At 41.5% G+C, this 19,566-nt stretch overlaps 1 protein-coding gene across 2 annotated transcripts; it reads right to left on the reverse strand.

Moving 5' to 3' along the window:
* Nucleotides 1-8,163: 8,163 nt before the first annotated feature.
* lrrc32 (leucine rich repeat containing 32) lies at nt 8,164-15,903 on the reverse strand. Of its 2 annotated transcripts, none has more exons than XM_079283171.1 (3): nt 15,896-15,903; nt 14,181-14,274; nt 8,164-12,146 (listed from the first exon to the last, which is right to left on the reverse strand). In XM_079283171.1, exons 2-3 carry the CDS (start codon nt 14,268-14,270, stop codon nt 10,311-10,313), a joined length of 1,926 nt encoding a protein of 641 aa, XP_079139297.1. In that variant the 5' UTR covers nt 14,271-14,274; nt 15,896-15,903; the 3' UTR covers nt 8,164-10,310. The 2 variants fall into 2 exon arrangements, with proteins under 2 accessions (XP_079139297.1, XP_079139296.1); XM_079283170.1 differs by having other exon boundaries at nt 15,735-15,903.
* Between the last annotated feature and the right edge of the window lie 3,663 nt (nt 15,904-19,566).

The raw sequence follows: 19,566 nt of genomic DNA on the forward strand, positions 1-19,566 counted from the left end.
GAACTTTCTACTGAAATTCCAGTTAAGAGGACTTCCTACAATACAAAGAAGTACTTTGACTGAGATTCTAGGAGCTTCCTCATGGAGCAGGTTGTGTAAGAGCGCTCTGTGTTCATGGTGTGTTTGAGGTTAAATGTGCTTTATTCAAAATTCTGACCATTTGGAGACAATGCCTCAATCATAGATATGCTCTGAATTTTTTATTTGGCACCTTTAAACCAGAAACTCATACAGTGTGCAGATATTTTTATCTTAATAGATGTATAAGCAAATAGTTTGACGATTAAGAAGTAAAAAAATGTACAAATTTATATCAAACCATGACAGTTATTGATAAAGTATGTGACAAATTTTTATGTTTCACAAAATAAGCTAAGTGTCAGTTTGCCAGGACTCTGCTGTTCATTTTTCCAATTTACTGGTTACATCGCAGCCAAATCCTGAACTACAACACATTCAGGTTCCATTAAGTGTTATGAGCACAGTTTTTGGCAACTATTATATTATCTGCTTACAGGCCAAAAAACCTTTACTGTGGCTCCTACTGGCGAATATAAAATGCTATTTATTGCATTATACCGACCAGCAGAGCCAAGCTTCGTGTTTATTGGACGCTGTGCGGCGGTGTTTGAGGTTTTTCCACTGGCTCTGCACACTTGTAAAAAGCCTTAACACACACACTCCCAGGTAGGAGTGTGTATGAATACACACTCCCTGGCAGGAGTGTGTATGAACACACACTCCCTGGCAGGAGTGTGTGTTCATACACTCTCCCTGGCTGGAGTGTGTGTTAACACACCGGCGCTCCCCCCCCTCGTGTTGAAAGTGATCCACTGGGCTCCTGGGGGCTGATATCCAGCCTGCAGAGTCTGATTGGTTGACCTTAACCTCCGAACATGTGGCTCTGTTTAGCAGTTGAGGAGCACGCTGAGTTCCCGTCCCTCCACCCTGCACCCCTGCACGGATAATGTTGCCAAAGTCCCACCGGATAGCACAGTTTACCCGGCTCTGCTGACTCACCTGAGTAACGGCTACTATGAACAGCGCCGTTTCCTCAGGAAGACAACAGAGATGCATTCTTTGTTTTCAGTGTCAAAGAAATATCTCAAATGTTCCCCGGATTGCAGTGACATTTTGAGTCCTAACACCCTCTGATGTTTCATCCAGCGCCACAAAACACGGGTCACAATTTAAACTGTGTCTCGCACTTACATACGTAGGTTACGAATGTTAAATTAAAATGTGTTCAAATGTAATCTTGTAAAATGTAGTTTTGGTGAAAAGTTTGAATAAATCTAGTTGTTTGAAGGAGATGATTTCACAGAAACATAAAATATATATTGGAGGGAATTAAGAGCTGTTCTACCTGCTAACATTAGCAGATAATAATACATCAACCACTATAGATGACTGTAAAAAAGTACATTTTTAATGGTTTACGCTGACTTCCAGCGGTTATGATTCTTTGGACGGTGGCGAAAAAGGAAAAGTCTGGAGCCATTTATATCAGCTGCTATAACAAAATAAACAAAACGATCTGTATCTGCCGATATGGATCACCAATGATCGGCAATAGTTATCGGTGTAAATTAAGCTTTCATCGGATAAAATTCTCCCAACAGAGATACGAGAGAACATCAAAGATGGAGGACTTGTGTTTACTACCAACGTTACATCATCACTTTTTGCAGTGTCATGTTAAAGTGGTGGCAATGATCAATGATGAAGAACTCACGACATACATGTAGATGTAGTGAGCCCGGCCTCAATGGTTCTTTGAGATGACATCGTACATTCACGCGCTCATCTGAGAGGCTCCATCAGTCCTTCATCGGTTCTGTAGAGCTGATGAAACCTTCTGGATAAACCATGAAATATACTCAAAGTCCAGCTGCTTTTTCCTGAGTCGTCACTGAATGTCTTCTCTCGGGGAGTCTCCATTAAACACAGCAGTGGACCGTGTGTTTTGGTGGTCTGTTTAGTCTAACAATTTAACGTCATTTAAACCCCGTGGGAAAGATTGTGGGTGGATGAGGCCGAAATAGGAGTTTCCTGCAACATATCCATCATGGAGGCCAGAGCAGCATTCCTTCAGCTTGACTTTACGCAATTTCTTTTTGCTTTTCTTGAGTCAGGGTGAGTCCTTCAGACACTGGTTCCGCTTGTCTGCAACGTGTTGGCTGAAGAGTAGCCTGTACTCAACAAAACGACAATCATTAACAAATAAAATGATCAGGAGGTCAATTATATTGACTACTACCACATACGTATCATGTTGTAATTGTTCTTTACTGTAATTTATCACTTTGTGAGAGTTCTGTGAGTCATTGTGGTTCCAAGTGTACAACCGTAAGACTTTAAAGAGATCTGTGAGTGTATCAGTTGGAAAGAGCGTCATGGTTGGACCTCAGCAACTTGAGTTCAAGTTAATTCTGATTTAAACCTGCACTGTGTTTTACTAAGCTCAGCAGTCACATTATCGGTTAAATGCACTTCAACACGTATGAAACTAAGTACTGATTGACTTTATTGCTCGTCGGTACAAAACTCGTCTTTACGAGCGCTGCACACAGTTAGTTTAGCAGCCTGTTATTTACTACGGAGGTATCAGATGGTTGTTTTGTGTTTTTGTGCTTAAACCAAACGATTCGTTCAGTGGCAACGGTGTATTTCAGTTAGTTTACTTTCGTCTGACTGCTCGTGTCTCCATGTTCACAGATTCCCTGCAATTACTCCGATGAACCATTCGAACCAACAGAACCGATGGCCACAGCTAAATGAGCTAACAGGCTAAAATAAAACCAAAGCTGCAATGAACAAGACTAAAAGTCTACAGCAACATTTTTCAGCATTTTCACGTTGCTAGCACTTAGTATGCTAACATTTGGTAAATAACCCATTAAGTAGAGCTGGGACAGAAGGGAATGTCTGAACCTGTTGAACAAAAGTTATTTAATTCATTATTAGAATGAGAACGTTGACCTGACGATGGCGAAAGATGTAAAGTGAAGAGATCACCAAAGTTACTACAATTCATCCTGAGGGAAACATGAATGTACAAAAGTTAAAGGCAATCCAACCAATAGTTGTCAGCCTCATGATGGGGCTGAGGGGAAAGTCAGGGGATCACCAAAGTCAGCAGGGTTAATCATCTGGGGAACATGAATGTCTTTACAAACGTTCAAGAGAATCCATCAAATAGTGGTGGAGATATTTCAGCCTGGACCCACAAACCGCTGCCTTTAAATGACCACCTCAGTTCAGTATTCATAAGTCATACCAGACAATCGTAATGTAAATACGATGATGATGATGATGATTCAGTCCTATTTCCATCTGTTTCCAGTCAAGAAGCCGTGGTTGGGAGTATCTCAGTGCAGATGGATGTGCGTGTCGACCTCGTGGCTGTGCCTAGCTCCGTGATCTCCGCCCTCACTGACTGAGAGCATCCCGTTATTCATCCACAGCCATCCCAGTGCTCCCACACAGAGCTCGCCATCTCCATTCAGCGCCAAGGACCATGGGAAAAGGTCGGAGGTGACCTACTTGTGTTCATTCCCCGTAGTTACATCATCCGATGTGTGTATTCTACATTAAACTTTAATTTGCTGCCGTTGTATCTCGAGTGAAGCTACAGCTGTTGTGCTTTAAGTCTGTGTTGAAAACACAGCAGACAAAATACAAACAGGACACGCACACTCAGCACAATGCTATTACACATCATGCAAAAGAGAATTACTCCACTTGCTTTGAGGTTTATCCAAGAACATTGTGCTTGAGAGTCCAGGTTGATTCAGTTTGGACATATGGCTGCGCGATCAACACAATATCATGCCAGATTTCCTATTTTATTGGCCATGCACATGCTGAAAGGTTTATGTAGTGATCCACGTGAGGCGATGATTACCCTCAAGGGGAGCGGGTAACAAAGGTTGGCTCTGCACTTCAACAACCTGGATGCTTATTGGTCTTAAAAAAAAAAAAAAGGTACGATTCCCCCAATTTACCTCTGGAATATAATATATTGCAATATCAGACCAACACTGGTTCAGATTGAAATACCTCTGCTGGTGTCGGACGGATTGCCATGAAGTTTTGTCCAAACATTAACGGTTCCCAGATTATTGAACCCTGGGTTTGAGAGAAACAGTGGAAAGTTGGTTTACTTTGGTTGATGACCATAAACCGTGTATAAGAAGTAGACGTGGTCACCATGACGTCACCAATTGGTTTGTGGAACAAGTGTCATAAGAGCATGGAGCAAGTGAACGCTGAATCATTTTTAAGGCCACCAAAATGTTACAGTAAACTTCATGAACTTGTAACGTACTATAAAAAAGAAAAAACACTTCATCTCCCAGACCAGACTACGTGTGGCAGAGACCTGTCAATCACCGTGTAGCCCCGCCCTGAAGCATCCCCTGCTTTATGGTCTGTGTGACTCTAAATGGACCATAATGTACTAAATGAACATCATGCTGTATTGAAGAAGACTTGAAACTAGAGATTGAGACATAAACTCATGTTTACAATGTTTACTGAGGGAATAAATCAAGAGAGAAGTAGAGTCATTTTCTATAGACTTCTATACAACCAGAGGAGTCGCCCCCTGGTGGACACTAGAGAGAATGCAGCTTTAAGCACTTCAGGATTGACTTCACTCTTCAGAACTGGAGGTTGCCGCCTGGTTTATGAGCCTGTACATTGTGTTTAGTGATAATTAGTAAACGTTAGCATGCAAACATGCTGAACTAAGATGGTCATTTTTTTATGCTTTTGTCATGCTGAAACGAATGGTGATTGAAACACGAAAGTATTCTCATTTTTCTTTGTTTACAGCAGGTGTTCAGACAAAACACATGTTTTCTCTTTCTTCTCACTTTCTTTTCCAGACTGTGACTAAGTGCTCTAGCCGTACCTCATAAACGAGTGTTTTTGATCTCAGCATGACTGAAGTATGATAAATACAGGTTGATAATATTCATTTGTGACTCAATGCCCGGTCACAGAGGAGGAAAAGTGACTGAGGTCTGCTTCCAATTAAATACTTCCCGTAGGCCTCTGATTCTATCGCTGCTCATCTCATAAACAAAGGAGAAAAGTCTTTGAAAGGAAAGGATGCCTTTCGGCGGGTTGCTTGGTAGGAGTCCACTTTGTTTATCTTCGGCTCGCGAAAGGGTTGAAGCTCAAATCTTTTGCCTACATTTAGACTGAGAGGAACAGAGCTTCCCCTCACAGGCTGAACAAACATCTCCCCGAGGAGGAAGAGCTTCCACTGCTGTCTGCTTTTTACTTTGCCCTGGAGAGCCGATACCATGCTGGACAAATAAATAAAGTTAGAGTTTAGTCGTCTAATTCCATCTCTCAGTAGATCTTCCTGGAACCATAATAAGTAAAGGAGGAACTTAGTGAGTGTAATTCAGGTAATTCACTTATTAGTTTTAAGTAAATACACTTAGGGCTGTCCTGGACCAAAGAAATCCTTAGTCGACTAACAGTCATACGACTTTGGAGACTTATGGATTACTTCATTTAATTGAAAGATCTGTAAGCCCCTAAACTCTCACTCATAGACATCAATTAAGAACCAAAATGTAAAAGGTCCACTACCGATTGTTCGTGGAAGGCCTTCTGATGATGAGTGTGGCACACATGAAGTCCACAGAAGGGCTGAACTTGTCAATCAAAGTACTAATCAAACAAACACGGCCTCGACAGTTCCAGATACCAGATATAAAGATTGTGTGGATTAGTTGAGAGGCTTCCTGTCGCTTCTCAATTATAGAGTTGACAGTTGATCTGCAACAGGAGCTGATTCAGAGCTGCATTACTGGAATAAAAAACGTTTCAGTCTTGTTCGGTTCTCGCCAGCCTGAACTATATCCAAACAAAAAGAGCTAGACAGACAAAACTATATTTATTATTCAAGCAAATACATGCTGGGCAGCATGGAGGAGCTTCTTCAAAGTTAAAGTTAAACAGCGTCTTCTTCTTTAAACACTTCACAGTGTGATTCAGGGCAGCATCTAAATCAAACACAAACACCCGGTGACATGTTGATATTAGCTCCACGCTAGAAAATAAAGTGTCAACCAACATATCGCTTCATCATCGAGACAAAAGCCGGTTTCTAAATGGAACATTTTACCAAACATTCGTGAGATTCTCATGCCTGTTTTCAAAGTGAAAGAGGATTTTTCCCCTTTGGCCCGCGGACAACTTCCTGTACCACCCTGGACGGCAAAAGGAGGGAAGGAGGCTCTGAGTCATCGAGAGTAAAAGGCTTTGGTTATCGACAGTTCAGCACTTATTCTATCGTAAAGCCGAAATCCAAACGCAAACACAGGAGGGTAGAAACGAAGAAAGGCTGGAGAAAAGTCAACAATATCAAATTAAAAGCCTCAGCTCAGGGTGATCAAAAGTAATGAAGAAAAGGAACCACTTATCTGTTTTATTTGTCATTTTATTTCAATGTTATTGTTTTCTATTTCAGGTTTTTAAAGTTATTTCTTCGTCTCAAGTTGTCTTATTATCAGCTCGTCAGAGAAACGTTTTAGAATTGAATTAATCTGTATGAAAATAAAGTTTGATTGATTATTAAGTGTAAATGTGCAGGTCTAAGTATATGGATGAAACAAACAAGATATAATGTCTTGTGTTGGTAGGCAGATTTTGATATCACAGGCTAGCTTTTAGCCCTGGTTCCAGTCTTTGTGCTAAGCTAAGCTAACCGTCTGTAGCTTCATATTTACCCCAGAGACATGAAAGTGGCGATAAATTCATCATTGAAGTCTTATTTCACAGAATCTCCAACTTTTCCTTTAAACCCGTCTCTTTAAAACCATCCCAGGACTGCTTCCTGTTAACCAGCTGTTTGCATGTGGATGGTTATCAGTTAATTACATTAAATGACGTGCTACAGTTGTCTTATAACGCTAAAACTAGATGTCAGCCTGGATGAACTCTACTTTTGATGTTAGACTCATTTACAAAAATTACGACAGATTAGGGGAAGCAAACTAGAAAAAATACCATCAATTAACCTGGTAGATAACCACTTTTACCATGTGAAACATCACGACTCATAAACCTGGATATCATACAACTTTTCACTTTCACTGCATGGTGGTAAAGCTTAGAAATGTCCAACTTCACACGGGTCACCTGAATGCACCATTACAAAAGTCAAAGTATCTCTTTGAGTCATTTGTTATTAGACATCAGCATGCAGATAATTAATAACGTATATACAGTAAAAATAACAGAAAATATTAAATATAAAATGAATATATACAATGAAATAGAATAATGTTGAATGAACTAACTAAACAATAGTTTAAAGATTTAGTTAACCAAGCAAACAAACAAATATGGATACTTAAGCTAACCTACATACAGTGTATAAAGTGGACATCTTCTGTCATCATTCAACGGCCACGGCGGGCATTCAAGTACATTCGTTAAATCTTACCGTAATCTTTGCGGTGGAGAAGCTGCTACTTTACGGCAGGCGGCATCCACCATTTAAACTAGCCACTTGCTAGCTCACGTGTTTCGTCTTCTTCCTCCATCCGGGGTTTCTTTGAATATATTTCTCACGAATTTTCTTTCCGAATTCCGACTCTTCGAAACGCTTTACGACAGCGGAACAGCGCACGCGAACTTTATCAGACGCAACTGTAAAAGCCCCGCCCACATGCATATTAGAGACTTTTAATTGGTCAGAATATACGATTGACGTTCCTAGCAAACAAATCATATTGACGACCGTTGAAAACAATCCAATTTGATTGGGTAGACCTACGATACGGATTTATTTACATTTTTCCAGTAAAGAATCAGTCAACAGCTGCCGATTCATTTTTTTGACATTCATCTAATCAATTAATTGATCGTTTTCAGCTCTTACGTGTGTGGCATACAGCTAAAAAAATCAATAAGAGATGGCAATCTGAAATATAGCTTCTAACATTCAAATGTATCCGTTTTTCTGATAAGAACTCCCATGTTGTATTTCTAAAAATAAAGAAAAATAAGAAATATAGCTTGTATCTGTAACAGCATATCTTACACCAAACTTCAAAGAATACAGAATTAAATAATATATCAAATACAAATATGAGTCTAGACGAATGTTTGTGCAATACTCAAGAGAAATATTAGAAAATGACATTCAGTTTATTCTCATATCATTAAGTGCTGTTTCTTGCCCCAAAACTCCAAACAGTATCCAAAATGTACAGAGCAAAGAAATCATATTAAGGTATTACTGAATAATGAGGTGACAATGAGTGCTGGTGTGAATACTACGTTCAGAGGTTTACATGTTTTTGTACATAAAATAATGTCCCACACAGTGTTTACGTGTAGAAAATGGCCTTCATTTGGTACAAAATATTGCTCACATGACGTTACAAAAATCACAGGATGAGTTATCAACACATTCAAATTGTATGAAACCGTGGATCCCAGTGTAGCCCACAACAGTTATTCAATTATTTATCCAAAAAATAAACAGTATGTATATTAAACTTCCACATCAGAGTGTCACAGTTGTTAATTTCAGTGCTTATAGCCCAGCTTTCAGCCTTTTCATGTCAAATGAATAGCTATTTCTGTGTTGCACCACAGCACCTGGGATCAATACAGAAAACGTACTGTAAAATATCCAGCTTAGTTTTTGTTGTAACAAAAATATTCTTAGTGTTAAAAACAGTCACAGAATAAGACACAATCACACAAACAAGAGGGAATTTAAAGTGCAAACCACATAGAAAGGGTAAAGGGACGTGTTGGATTGCTTTATAAAAACTCTTTTTGACATGATCCTACATATATATATATATATACACTTCATTTAATCATTCTTCATATGAATTGAGCTTTTTGTTTCCTGACCTTTTTGTAGTGTTTGTCTTCCTTTATTCTTAGCTTGAAGGACAGATTCCCCTCTCAGACACTGTTACACCGAACGTCACTGAGTGAAGACATCTGACTTTGTTAAGTTTCTCTGTCACTCACAGTTATTAATCATCATTTTTTAAGAACCCATCGATCGACACTTCAAGAAATAGTTCAATATTAAAGATAGAAAATATGCTTATTTGCTTTCTTGCTGAAAGTTCGATGATAGCGCTCTCGTCTCTGTGCTGTAAACACGAAGCAAAAGCTACCAGTCTGTTAGCTTAGCTTAGCTGAGGCTAAAGACAGGAAACAGCTAGCTACAAATTAAATCGTATCCGTTTGATGTAAAAACAACAAATTATGTGTTGTTTTTTTTGGGCCGAGCGCAGTCACTTCCTGTTTGGTGCATACAAATTTTAATTAGTGAGCTTTAGAGGAGTTGGTCGGCGGATTTTGTTACCTTTAGACAGAGCTACGCTAGGTGTTTCCAGTCTTTATGCTAAGCTAAGCTAACAGGCCGCTTGCCTCTCAGCGTATTTCCTAAAAAGTCAAACTATTCCCATAGCATGTTATGACAGAGTCAACAGTGTTTAAGTGTTTTTTTTAGAGTGGATTAATCCTTTTACATTCAATAAACTTATGATAGTTAGCATCAGGCTTGTGAAACAAACAGGAAACACTCCTGCTTTACCCGAAAGGCTTTAAGTTGCAGTTCCTAAAGTGACCACTAGATGTTCACTGCAAGACACTTCAACTATTGAAGTCCTTTTAAAAGTCCAACACTCCAAAACCAAATATTTCCCACTTGTTTTAAAGAGTTTGTTGATAGAGTGCAGCAGGGATGACGATATAATATTATAATCTTCACAAATGAACACCGCTTTTATGATTTAAAAAGCTAAAGTGAGGCTAAAAACAAACTACACATGACTTCACGTCTGGTGTTCTTGTGAAGATGTTTAATCGACTCATTTAGACTATTTTTTAATAGCTTCTAAATTCACCAGAGGGTTTTTTACTGACATGTTTTGTATCTCTCCAGCTTGTGTTACACACAGACCTGATTTCTGGCATCTAACCAAAAAACACATTCAGAAAATGCTGAGTCATTTACGTGTTTTTCGGACTCATTCCTGCAGCACTCTGTTGTCTTCATTTAGGAGACAATATGGCATGCGTCTTCTTCATTGGTGTCTCCGCCTATCGGGCAGCCATTGTGGTCTCTTTTCGCGTGTCCCGTCTCACTCGAGTGGCAAAGATGGTCGTGGTAAACCGAAGTCAAGGCAATAAATTTCCCTTCACAAGTCTTTGTGTGACTTTGCAGACACAACAGTCATGTTTTTTTAACTCTGGTTTAAAAAGCACCAACCAAGTGGAAAAACCTAAAAGTCCTTCATGGTTTCACATTAGGCGTTGAAGCTTCGGTTGTGCTTCGGTTTCCTCGACTTGCAACATTTAACCAGCAGCAGCGACACGATCACCGCCACCAACCCCATCACCACGACAGCTATGACGTAGTTCTGGACCCCCGATGTGCGACACATTTCCTGGGTCACCTTCTCGATGTTGACCGGCTCCGAGTACTCCTCGTGAATGCAGGTCACGGTCTCGATGTCGGGAACGACCACGGCCGAGTTCTGCACCATGTGGAGGAAGTCCAGGTTGCTGCAGCAGCTCAGCGGGTTGGAGCCCATGTAGAGGGTTTTTAGCGAGTGCTCCAGAGCGAGCATGGTGCTGTACTCCAGGGTGACCAGGTGGTTGTTCTGCAGATTCAGGGACTCGATGGAGGAGTCTTTGTTCCACATCGGTAGAGCGGTCAGCTGGTTGGTGGACAGGTCTATGTGTTTGAGACTCCTCAGCGACGACAAGTCTGTGTTTAGACTGGAGATGTTGTTTTCCCTCAGGAGGAGGTGGACCAGGGAATGCTCCAGACCGGAGAGGGAGTCCTTGTCCATGTCCAAGCCCGGGTTCAGGGACAAGTCCAGTAACGTCAGAGGGGTGTTGGAAAATGCGTTCGCAGGCAGAGTCCTCACATTGTTTTCAGACAGATCCAAGTACTGCAAGTTCGGTATAGAGGCAAAGGAGACGCAACCCGGAGGATCCTGGTGGTTCTGGTCCGAGGAACAGATCTGCAGGTTATTCTGCTGGAGCTGCAGGTGTTTGATGCTCGGAAGTCTTTGAAATATGCCGTGGTCCAGGGTGGCGAGGTCGTTTCCATGTAGGACGAGCTCTTCCAGCGATTGCAGAGTGTTTTCCCCGAACGTCAGGCTCTGCAGCGAGTTATGGCTGAGATTGATGATCTTCACGGTCCGTAGAAGGTCTTCGTTAGCGACAGAGAACGAGCTGATGCAGTTATTGCTCACGTTCAGGACCTCCAGTGATGCCATGCAGTAAAAAAAGGACTCCGGTATGCTTTTCAGTTGGTTGTAACTCATGTCCAGGTATCTCAGGTGAGAGAAAAACACCTTTGTTTCAGGAGTCCCCGTGACGTTGACGCTCTGGAGTTGGTTCCGTGAAACGTCCAGGTGTTCCAGCCTGTTGTTTCTGGGGAGACGGGGAAAGTAAAGCATTTTGTTTTCGCTCAGGTCGAGTGAGAGGAGGTTGTAGTAATCCGCTGATGTCGCGCTTTGGAAAAGCTCCATGCTGTTCTTGCTGAGGTTGAGCACTTTCAAGTTGCAGAGGTTGAAGTCTGTGATGCAGGTGATCGAGTTCTTGGACAAATCGAGTTCAGTCAGACGGTTCAGGGAGTCGAAAGCGCCGTCTTCGATCTCCAAGATCACGTTGTTGTGCAGGCCGATTTTTCTCAACGACGAGGATCCGCTGAAGGTGTTCTGTGCTATTTTGGTGATGCTGTTTCCGTTCAGAGAGAGGTTCTCCAGCGACGGAGAATCCGCCAGGAAATAGTCCGACATCCCCGTGTACAGCCCGTTGCTCGACAGGTCGAGCGACTCCACGGCCGTGAGAGGCCCGATGTTGATTTTGGAGAGAGCGAAAACATTCAGATGATTCCTGGACAGGTCCAAGACTTTCAGATCCGTCATGTCTTTGAAGAGCCCCGGCTGGATGAAGTGGATCTTGTTGGAGTGGAGATTCAGGTGCCGGAAGCCGGTGTGGTACGCCAGAGTTTCCCGGGTGAGATTCTGCACCTGGTTCCGAGAGAGGTCCAGCGTCTGGACGCCGCGAGGGAGGTCGACCGGAGCACTGCTGAGGCTCAGGTCGCTGCAAAACGCATCCATCTGGACCTGAAGAACAAAAGACAAGCACACAAAGTCTGATTATGCAGCCATGACACAATACAGAGCAAATGTTTCGAGAGTATGCGGAGGGTCGGTTTGTTGAGCACGTTCTTGGCAGCAACACCGTCCTCTGAGGTTTACGATGGCGAGTTGTTCTAATGAGAAGAAATACTTTTCCTCTTGAAATCTATTCACTGTCTTAATGACTCAATCTCTAGTTCGTTAAGCAACACAATAAAAGAAAGATACTCCGTCATCTGCTCTTCTTTTACCCTCATAGATTCAAATATCGACGTTATTAAGAGCAGTTTATTACAGAAACCACATGACCAGAGACCCCTTTCTGTCCAACAGCTCATGAAACCGTCTCCGTCCCTGTTTTCTCTCTGAGGCCGACTACGTGCAGCTTCTTGGCATATTCGTGGTATCCTGAGGGTGGCATTCCTCGTCTCTTACAAGCCGGCCCGTAAACAAACACACTGATTCATTGTGGCGGGGCAGAACATCTCGTGTCTGTTGTCGGGCGTCGAAGAACAAATCTGGCATATTTAAAAGAAAGTATCGTCATTGAAAAACTCTGAAGTTAAGTCGTTATGTGCACAACATCTGATATACGTGTGTGTGTGTGTGTGTGTGTGTGTGTGTGTGTGTGTGTGTGTGTGTGTGTGTGTGTGTGTGTGTGTAAATGTACACAAGAACATTTACTCAAGTACTGATTTATGTTAAATTACTTTACTTGAGTATTTCCATTTCCTGCTGCGTGTAACTACATTTATTCAATAACTTTCAATACTTTCCAGATTAAGATTAAAAATTATAATCATCAAATAAAATATATTATTGTTGGGAAAGATAAAACTGAATTGATCTCCGAAGGGAAATTTATAAGCAGTACATAAAGTTAAAATGAGTAAAATTAAAGTGATGAAACACATTCATGCATCAATGATTACAATCAAATAATATCATACACACTTTTCTGCATGATGAGGACGTTTATTCTTGGTACTTTATTCTTAACCCAGAGTAGTTTTGTTGCGTAAACATAACTTCCTGTGAAGATGGAAGTTTATTTCAAAAAGACACTGCACGCATGTAATAAGTGTAAACAAACACGTCCCGACACGCCCAAAACCCGATGCCTGAGGGAACGTAGAGGACCTGCTTCTGGTGTGGATATGAAGGGCTCATTCTAAGCTCACGGAAACACAACCATTCTTAGATTCACGCCGATCAAAACATAGTTATGAAACATTTCTGCTAATCCCCTAAATGCTACAAACCGTCCCTTTAGGAAAATGGGAATAAGTCATGTGGCCCTCTTGACTCGTCTTCGGACCCTCTGGGTGCCTTTAGGAACCAGTGGTCTCGGGGAGGTTAAGGAGCCAATAAGAACGAGTGTGTTGTGCTTTCATCAGACAGCAGCAGCCAGGAGGTGACGGATGAACCACACAGACTACAGAGTCTTTGAAACAGGTTCGGTCAGATCACCGACACACACACGCAGCGGTGAGGACACCCGACTTCATTCAAAGCTCTTCTACGTACTCGCTGGTCTTTCCAAGGAAAAGAAAATCCTCCAGCACACGGGAAGTGATGCGTGTCACATTTCCACTTCATGACATAATTAGAACAAGTTCTGCCTGGTTGGCATGAGAAGCCAAAAAGTAGAACACGAATCACTGGAAAAGATGTCACAGTCTACTGTGAGCTCTGCAGACAATAACACTTCCCATTCTTCTTCTTCCAGAGAAGCCAAATAATGTTTCTCTGTCCAAATATTGAAGGCTGAAGGTCTGACGGCAGCTTAAACTAATAAACCAGATCTGCTGGTCAAAGCTGTCAAATAAACCGTCGGCCTTTTCTGGGGATAATCTGAAAATACCTCAAGCACCTGATGGATGAGGTGCTCTCATCTCCGTTTTTTAAATAAACCAAAAACAGATGAACACATATTCTGTGTTCATTTGACTGGAGATGTGAGGGAAAGATGCAATAAAACTGGAAAAAGAAATCTGAACTGTGTAGGTTTTTACTTACAACTTGGCATGCTGGGAGGTGCCGGGGAGGATGTGCGGACGCCGCCACGCAGCTGACCAACAGCGGGAAGAGCAGCTGGAAGGCGGCCATGGTGCTGCAGCACAGGGAGAGTCCAGATCAACACGGGTTAGAAACACACGAATGCAGGAAGCATGCTGCCGGTGATATGACTCGAAAAAAGGGAAGGAAGCTGGAGGTAGCCCTACCTACCGTGTGACATGCTGACCTATGACGGTGCTATTTATGCCCTGAGACACAAACAGGGGCTTTTTGTGCACTTGTATTCAGTGACATTTCTATTTTATACTGTATTTAGCTGCAGAACCGAGAACGAATGACTAAGATAACGTGTGTTTCCGTGATCTCTGAGTAAATGCACTGTAGCTTATTGTTAGGAAAAAAAAGAGAGATTGTTTTTGCCTCGGTGAGTCACCTTTTACAAGGTCTGTGCCTTGTTATATTTTGCGGAAACTTGCTGAAATATTTCCTGATAGGCTCCCCTGAACAAAACAACAACTTGTAAGCTTGGAGGGCAGACAATGTGGGAGTAATTATGGCTGTAATGGTAAGTACCCTAAAGGTTTGCAGACAGCGATTAAAAAAACACCCAGTTGGGGTTTTAAATTTGAAAATGCGAGCAGCTGTTGCTCTGAAATCTCACTTACTTTTAATTTGTTATTAATTTCAGTGTTAAAAAAACAAACTTTCCTCAACTCTCATGTAAGACCTTCACAGAAGAACAGAGCAGCAAAGTTGATCCTCTGAGTTAGTTGCAGAACACTTTTAAACATTTACAACCTGATGAAACATTGTGTCCGTTAATCAGCAGCCAGAACGATCAACACTCTCTGAAGCCGTGGACTTCCAGGTACTGTACCGAAGTGTAATCAATGTTTACTTGAGTGGTTCAATTTTCATTTCAGAGGGAAACATTTTAATTTTTACACCACTAAGATTATTTGACAGCTATAGTTACTGGTGATTTTTTCCAGCCCTTTCTCCAACAAAATGATGTTTGAATGCAACTAAACTGCACTAAACTCAAGTTCAATGATCTGAAAGATCAAATAAAAGTCAACAAGATAAACATGAATCCACCCCTCAGATTCATCTGGTGACCCTTTGGAGGGGCCCGACCCAGAGGTTGAGAACCACTGGACTGAACCACCCAGCAGTAAATAAAGTATTAAAACTAGCTCCAGCAGCAGCTACCACAATAAAACGCTACTTACACACTGATGCTAATCTAACAATGGTATTTATGAAAACATATCCGTCACAGAACGAGTACTTCATACTTTTTTGCTGATAATACTTGTGTACTTTTACTCACTTTTTCATTCAGGGGAGCAGCGAGTATTTTATTTTGGAGGTATCATGATCCACAGACTATTTACAAAGTAGTACTTTCTCATTTCATTTCTCTTTTTCTGCCCCTTTACTGCTGATTCTCCATCTTGTTAAATTGTATATTTTGTTTAAATTCAGATTATTTAACTGAAGTAAAAGTAGTAACAACAAAATACAGAGGTTTTACCTGAAATATGTACTTACATCTTGTTTTTCGTGTAAAATCGTCTCTGCAAAATAGCAACCGATACTTCTGTACTTTTACTTTTTAAAAGGATCTGAGAACTTCTTCCTACGACTTGTCAGCATGCACGCATCGGCTCCCAACAACCAAACCGTGCAACAGCAACAAGCTCAACAATTACCTCCCTTTCATCCGATAACTAGTCTTCACGGAGACCATGTTGATTTCACATCCTCACACCCACTCACAGATCGATAGTAACCGAGCAAAGCACCAGAGAGCTCCTCTCAGCTGACTCTTCAGCTCCGGCTGCTGTCCAGCCATCACATCCTGTGGGAATATCCTGCACCCCCCCCCCCCCCCCCTCCCACTGTTCTCAGGGAAATGCCTTATAAGGGGGTTGGGAAGTCCAGTTTTATGCTTCACTTCAAGGAGACGCAACTCTTCCCCCCCCCTTTCCCTCCCAAAAAATTCCCTCGATTAATCGTGAAGTTTCCTCAGAAATAGTTTGGATGTTCTCACACACCATTTGGAATTTGGGGTATTTTAAAAGTTCTGCATGTGTTTCTTATCTAAAACAGCCTTTTATGGATGAATGTTTGAAAAGACAGAATGGAGAGAGAGAGAGAGAGAGAGAGAGAGAGAGAGAGAGAGACATACACAGAGAGAGATACATCGAGGGCGAGAGAGAGAGAGAGGACAGAGAGAGAGAGGGAGACACTAAGAGAGAGAGGACAGAGAGAGGGAGAGAGAAAGACAGAGAGAGAGAGAGAACAGAGAGAGACGAGAGAGAGAGACACACTAAGAAAGAGAGAGACAGAGAGAGACAGAGAGAGAAAGAGAGACAGAGAGAGACAGAGAGAGAAAGAGAGAGAGAGAGAAACACTAAGAGAGAGAGAGAGAGAGAGAGAGAGAGGTCAGAGAGAGAGAGAGAGAGAGAGACATACACAGAGAGAGAGAGATACATCGAGGGCGAGAGAGAGAGAGAGAGAGAGAGAGGGAGACACTAAGAGAGAGAGGACAGAGAGAGGGAGAGAGAAAGACAGAGAGAGAGAGAGCGAACAGAGAGAGACGGAGAGAGAGAGACACACTAAGAAAGAGAGAGACAGAGACAGAGAGAGAAAGACAGAGAGAGAGAGAGAGAGAGAGAGCGAGAGAGAGAGAGAGAGAGAGAGAGAGAGAGAATACAGTCAGCAGCAGCTATTGATGGATTTATAGGAACACAGTGTGGGTGTGTTAATCACACATCCTTTTCATACTTTGGGAGTGCGTCTGGTTTGTCATGTGATGTTGCCTCTGGTTCACCACACTGTAAACAAACAGTGTAATTATGAGTAGAGTTGACACATCCAGACTGAGTGTACGAGAGTCTCCGGAGGACTCCGACATGCTGCGAAACGCTTTCTCCTCCGTTAGTGCTGACGTACTGTGTGAGGGTCTCAGGCAAAGAAAAGACACCTTTTATTTTGGCGGTGTGATAAGCTGCAGATGTCTACTTAAAAAAGCTAAATATTCTTCCGTACCTCAGTTTATTTATTTTATTTTAATATATTTTGTATGTTCAGACGTTTTCATTTTGATTTCAAAACTATCCTTGGAATTGGAAAAACAGTCGAACTCCTTTGACTGTGAAATACTTTTGTTTTGCATTTGTTCTTATCTTTCGTGCTGACTCACTCTAACTTCTGGAAGTTACTTCCGGCTGATGAGGACTGTGTGATGTGCTTGAAAGCTCCGGTAAAAGCCAGTAAGTGGACTTTTAGGATTGTCATGAAATGAACTGTGACGCTTTATATTTTAAGACGACACAAACGAGAAATCCATGAATGCAATCATAAAAGCAAGGCGCCAACTGCTGCTGAAGAAGACAATAAGATGTGATTGAAAGCCCCGGAAAGAGCTAGTAAGAGGGCCTTGAGTTGAGAATGTTTCGTCAAAAGTACTGTTGCCAACGTAAATGTAAGAATTTTACTTTGAGTACAATATTCAGCGACAAAATTCAGTGCAGTATGAGGTAAAAACAACTCACCGTTGTACTTAAGTACAGAACTTAAAGAGTAAATGTATTTAGTTACTCTCCATCACTTCTCGTCAAGCATGTAAAACTGGAGAAAAATACTAAAACGTTTTGTGAATAAGCGTAGAAGAACTCAGAAGAAAAAGCAGCAGAAGAAAAAGAGACATCAGAAAGAAGACAGCAGAAGAAGAAAAAGAGGCATCAGAAAGAAGACACAGCAGAAGAAGAAGAGGCAGGAGAAGAAGAAGAAGAAGAAAAAGAGGCATCAGAAAGAAGACAGCAGAAGAAGAAAAAGAGGCATCAGAAAGAAGACACAGCAGAAGAAGAAGAGGCAGGAGAAGAAGAAGAAAAATAGGAAGAGGCAGCCAAAGAAGAAGAGGCACAAAAATAAGAAGAAGCACAAGAAGAGGCAGTGGTAAAATAATAAGTAGTAGTAGTAGTAGTAGTAGTAGTAGTAGTAGTAGTAGTAGTAGTAGTAGTAGTAGTAGTAGTAGTCTTACCTGGTGTCTTCTTCTGCAGCGTCTCGTACATTCGTAGCAGGTTTCGTTTCACATTCATCATCCTTTTATCTTCATTATACTGCATCAGTGGTGTCATGTGTACACACACACACACACACACACACCTTCGGGGGTTAGTCCCTCTTTTTATTTCCCGGGGTTCCCGGCCTTATTTTAGTAGTTTCCCTTTCAGTTGACGGTTGTGTGGAGGTCTTTTCTCTTTCTCTTTCTCTTTCTGTTTCCTGGACGAAGGGGCCGGTGAGATCGGGCCGGTGAGGTCAGAGGGATGTTATTCCAGATCATCAATCAGTAACACGATGAGAGTCTTCACCTGGTGGAGAGCTCAGTCCTGCCTCCTGCTGCTCACACTCACACACTGCAGCAGTTACACCTGCTGTGGTTATCAAGTACTTCCATGCACTGGTGGAAAGCAACGAAGTATATACTCAAGTACTGTATTTAAGAGCAATTTTGATGTACTGTATCTGAGTATTTCCCATTCGAACGCACTTTATACTTCTACTCCACTACATCTTGGAAGCCCACATTTTACTGCACGATATATTTATTGTCAAATTCATACAACATATAAATGAACCAATACATAAATATGTACTGTTATTATTGGTTAAGTAAAGTGTTTAACGACGTCTTACAGCTCATTGGTGTCTAGACGAGTAACAGTTAACACTTCGGTGACGTACAATGAAAGAGATGGATGATAAAATAACAGCTTTAGAGTAAACACGTCACCGGTTCGATTCCTGGTGGAGACCTCTGTTCTCAGTCGTCCTCCTCTCGTCTCCAAACTGTTTCCAGGGAGTCTCGGTGAATGGAAGAGAAAAGAAACATGTTTAGTGTTTAAAAGAACATCGGAGTAGAAATAGAAAACAACAAAAGTGCATCTTACGTTTGAAGGAAGTTCTTCGCATCAGCTAGAAATCAGAGGATCTCGGATTTAAAATCCTTTATTAAATCACCAACAAGTATTCATCGGGGTATAAAGTGTGGTGAGGACAGGTGTTAAATTCTTTTTCTTCTAAAGTCTTTAAAAATATATATATTTATAAAAATATTTGGAGAAATACAGAGACAGAAAAACATTGAACTCACTAAAAAGGCGTTTCAAAACTGTATAAAATAAACATCACAATATAGAATGGAAACAGTATTCCTCAGGAAATATATGATTTTGACATAAAACAATGGAAATACTCTTAAAGGAACAGTCTCACACTTTGATAACCAAACTGGTCTCATGAATCTTTCTGTCAATGTGGTGCGAGATGGTATAAATACATCAATCTATAGTACATTATATTCCTCTTTCTAGAC

This window comes from Melanostigma gelatinosum (assembly GCF_949748355.1).
Source record: "Melanostigma gelatinosum genome assembly, chromosome: 14".
NCBI classification, from domain to species: Eukaryota; Metazoa; Chordata; class Actinopteri; order Perciformes; family Zoarcidae; genus Melanostigma; species Melanostigma gelatinosum.

Excerpts from the sequence above, each read along its gene's own strand:
- lrrc32 (XM_079283171.1), bottom strand. The coding sequence starts at position 14,270 with ATGGCCGCCTTCCAGCTGCTCTTCCCGCTGTTGGTCAGCTGCGTGGCG. Across the intron at positions 12,147-14,180 it reads ACCTCCCAGCATGCCAAGTT|GTCCAGATGGATGCGTTTTG; the intron begins GTAAGTAAAAAC and ends TTTGTTCTTCAG.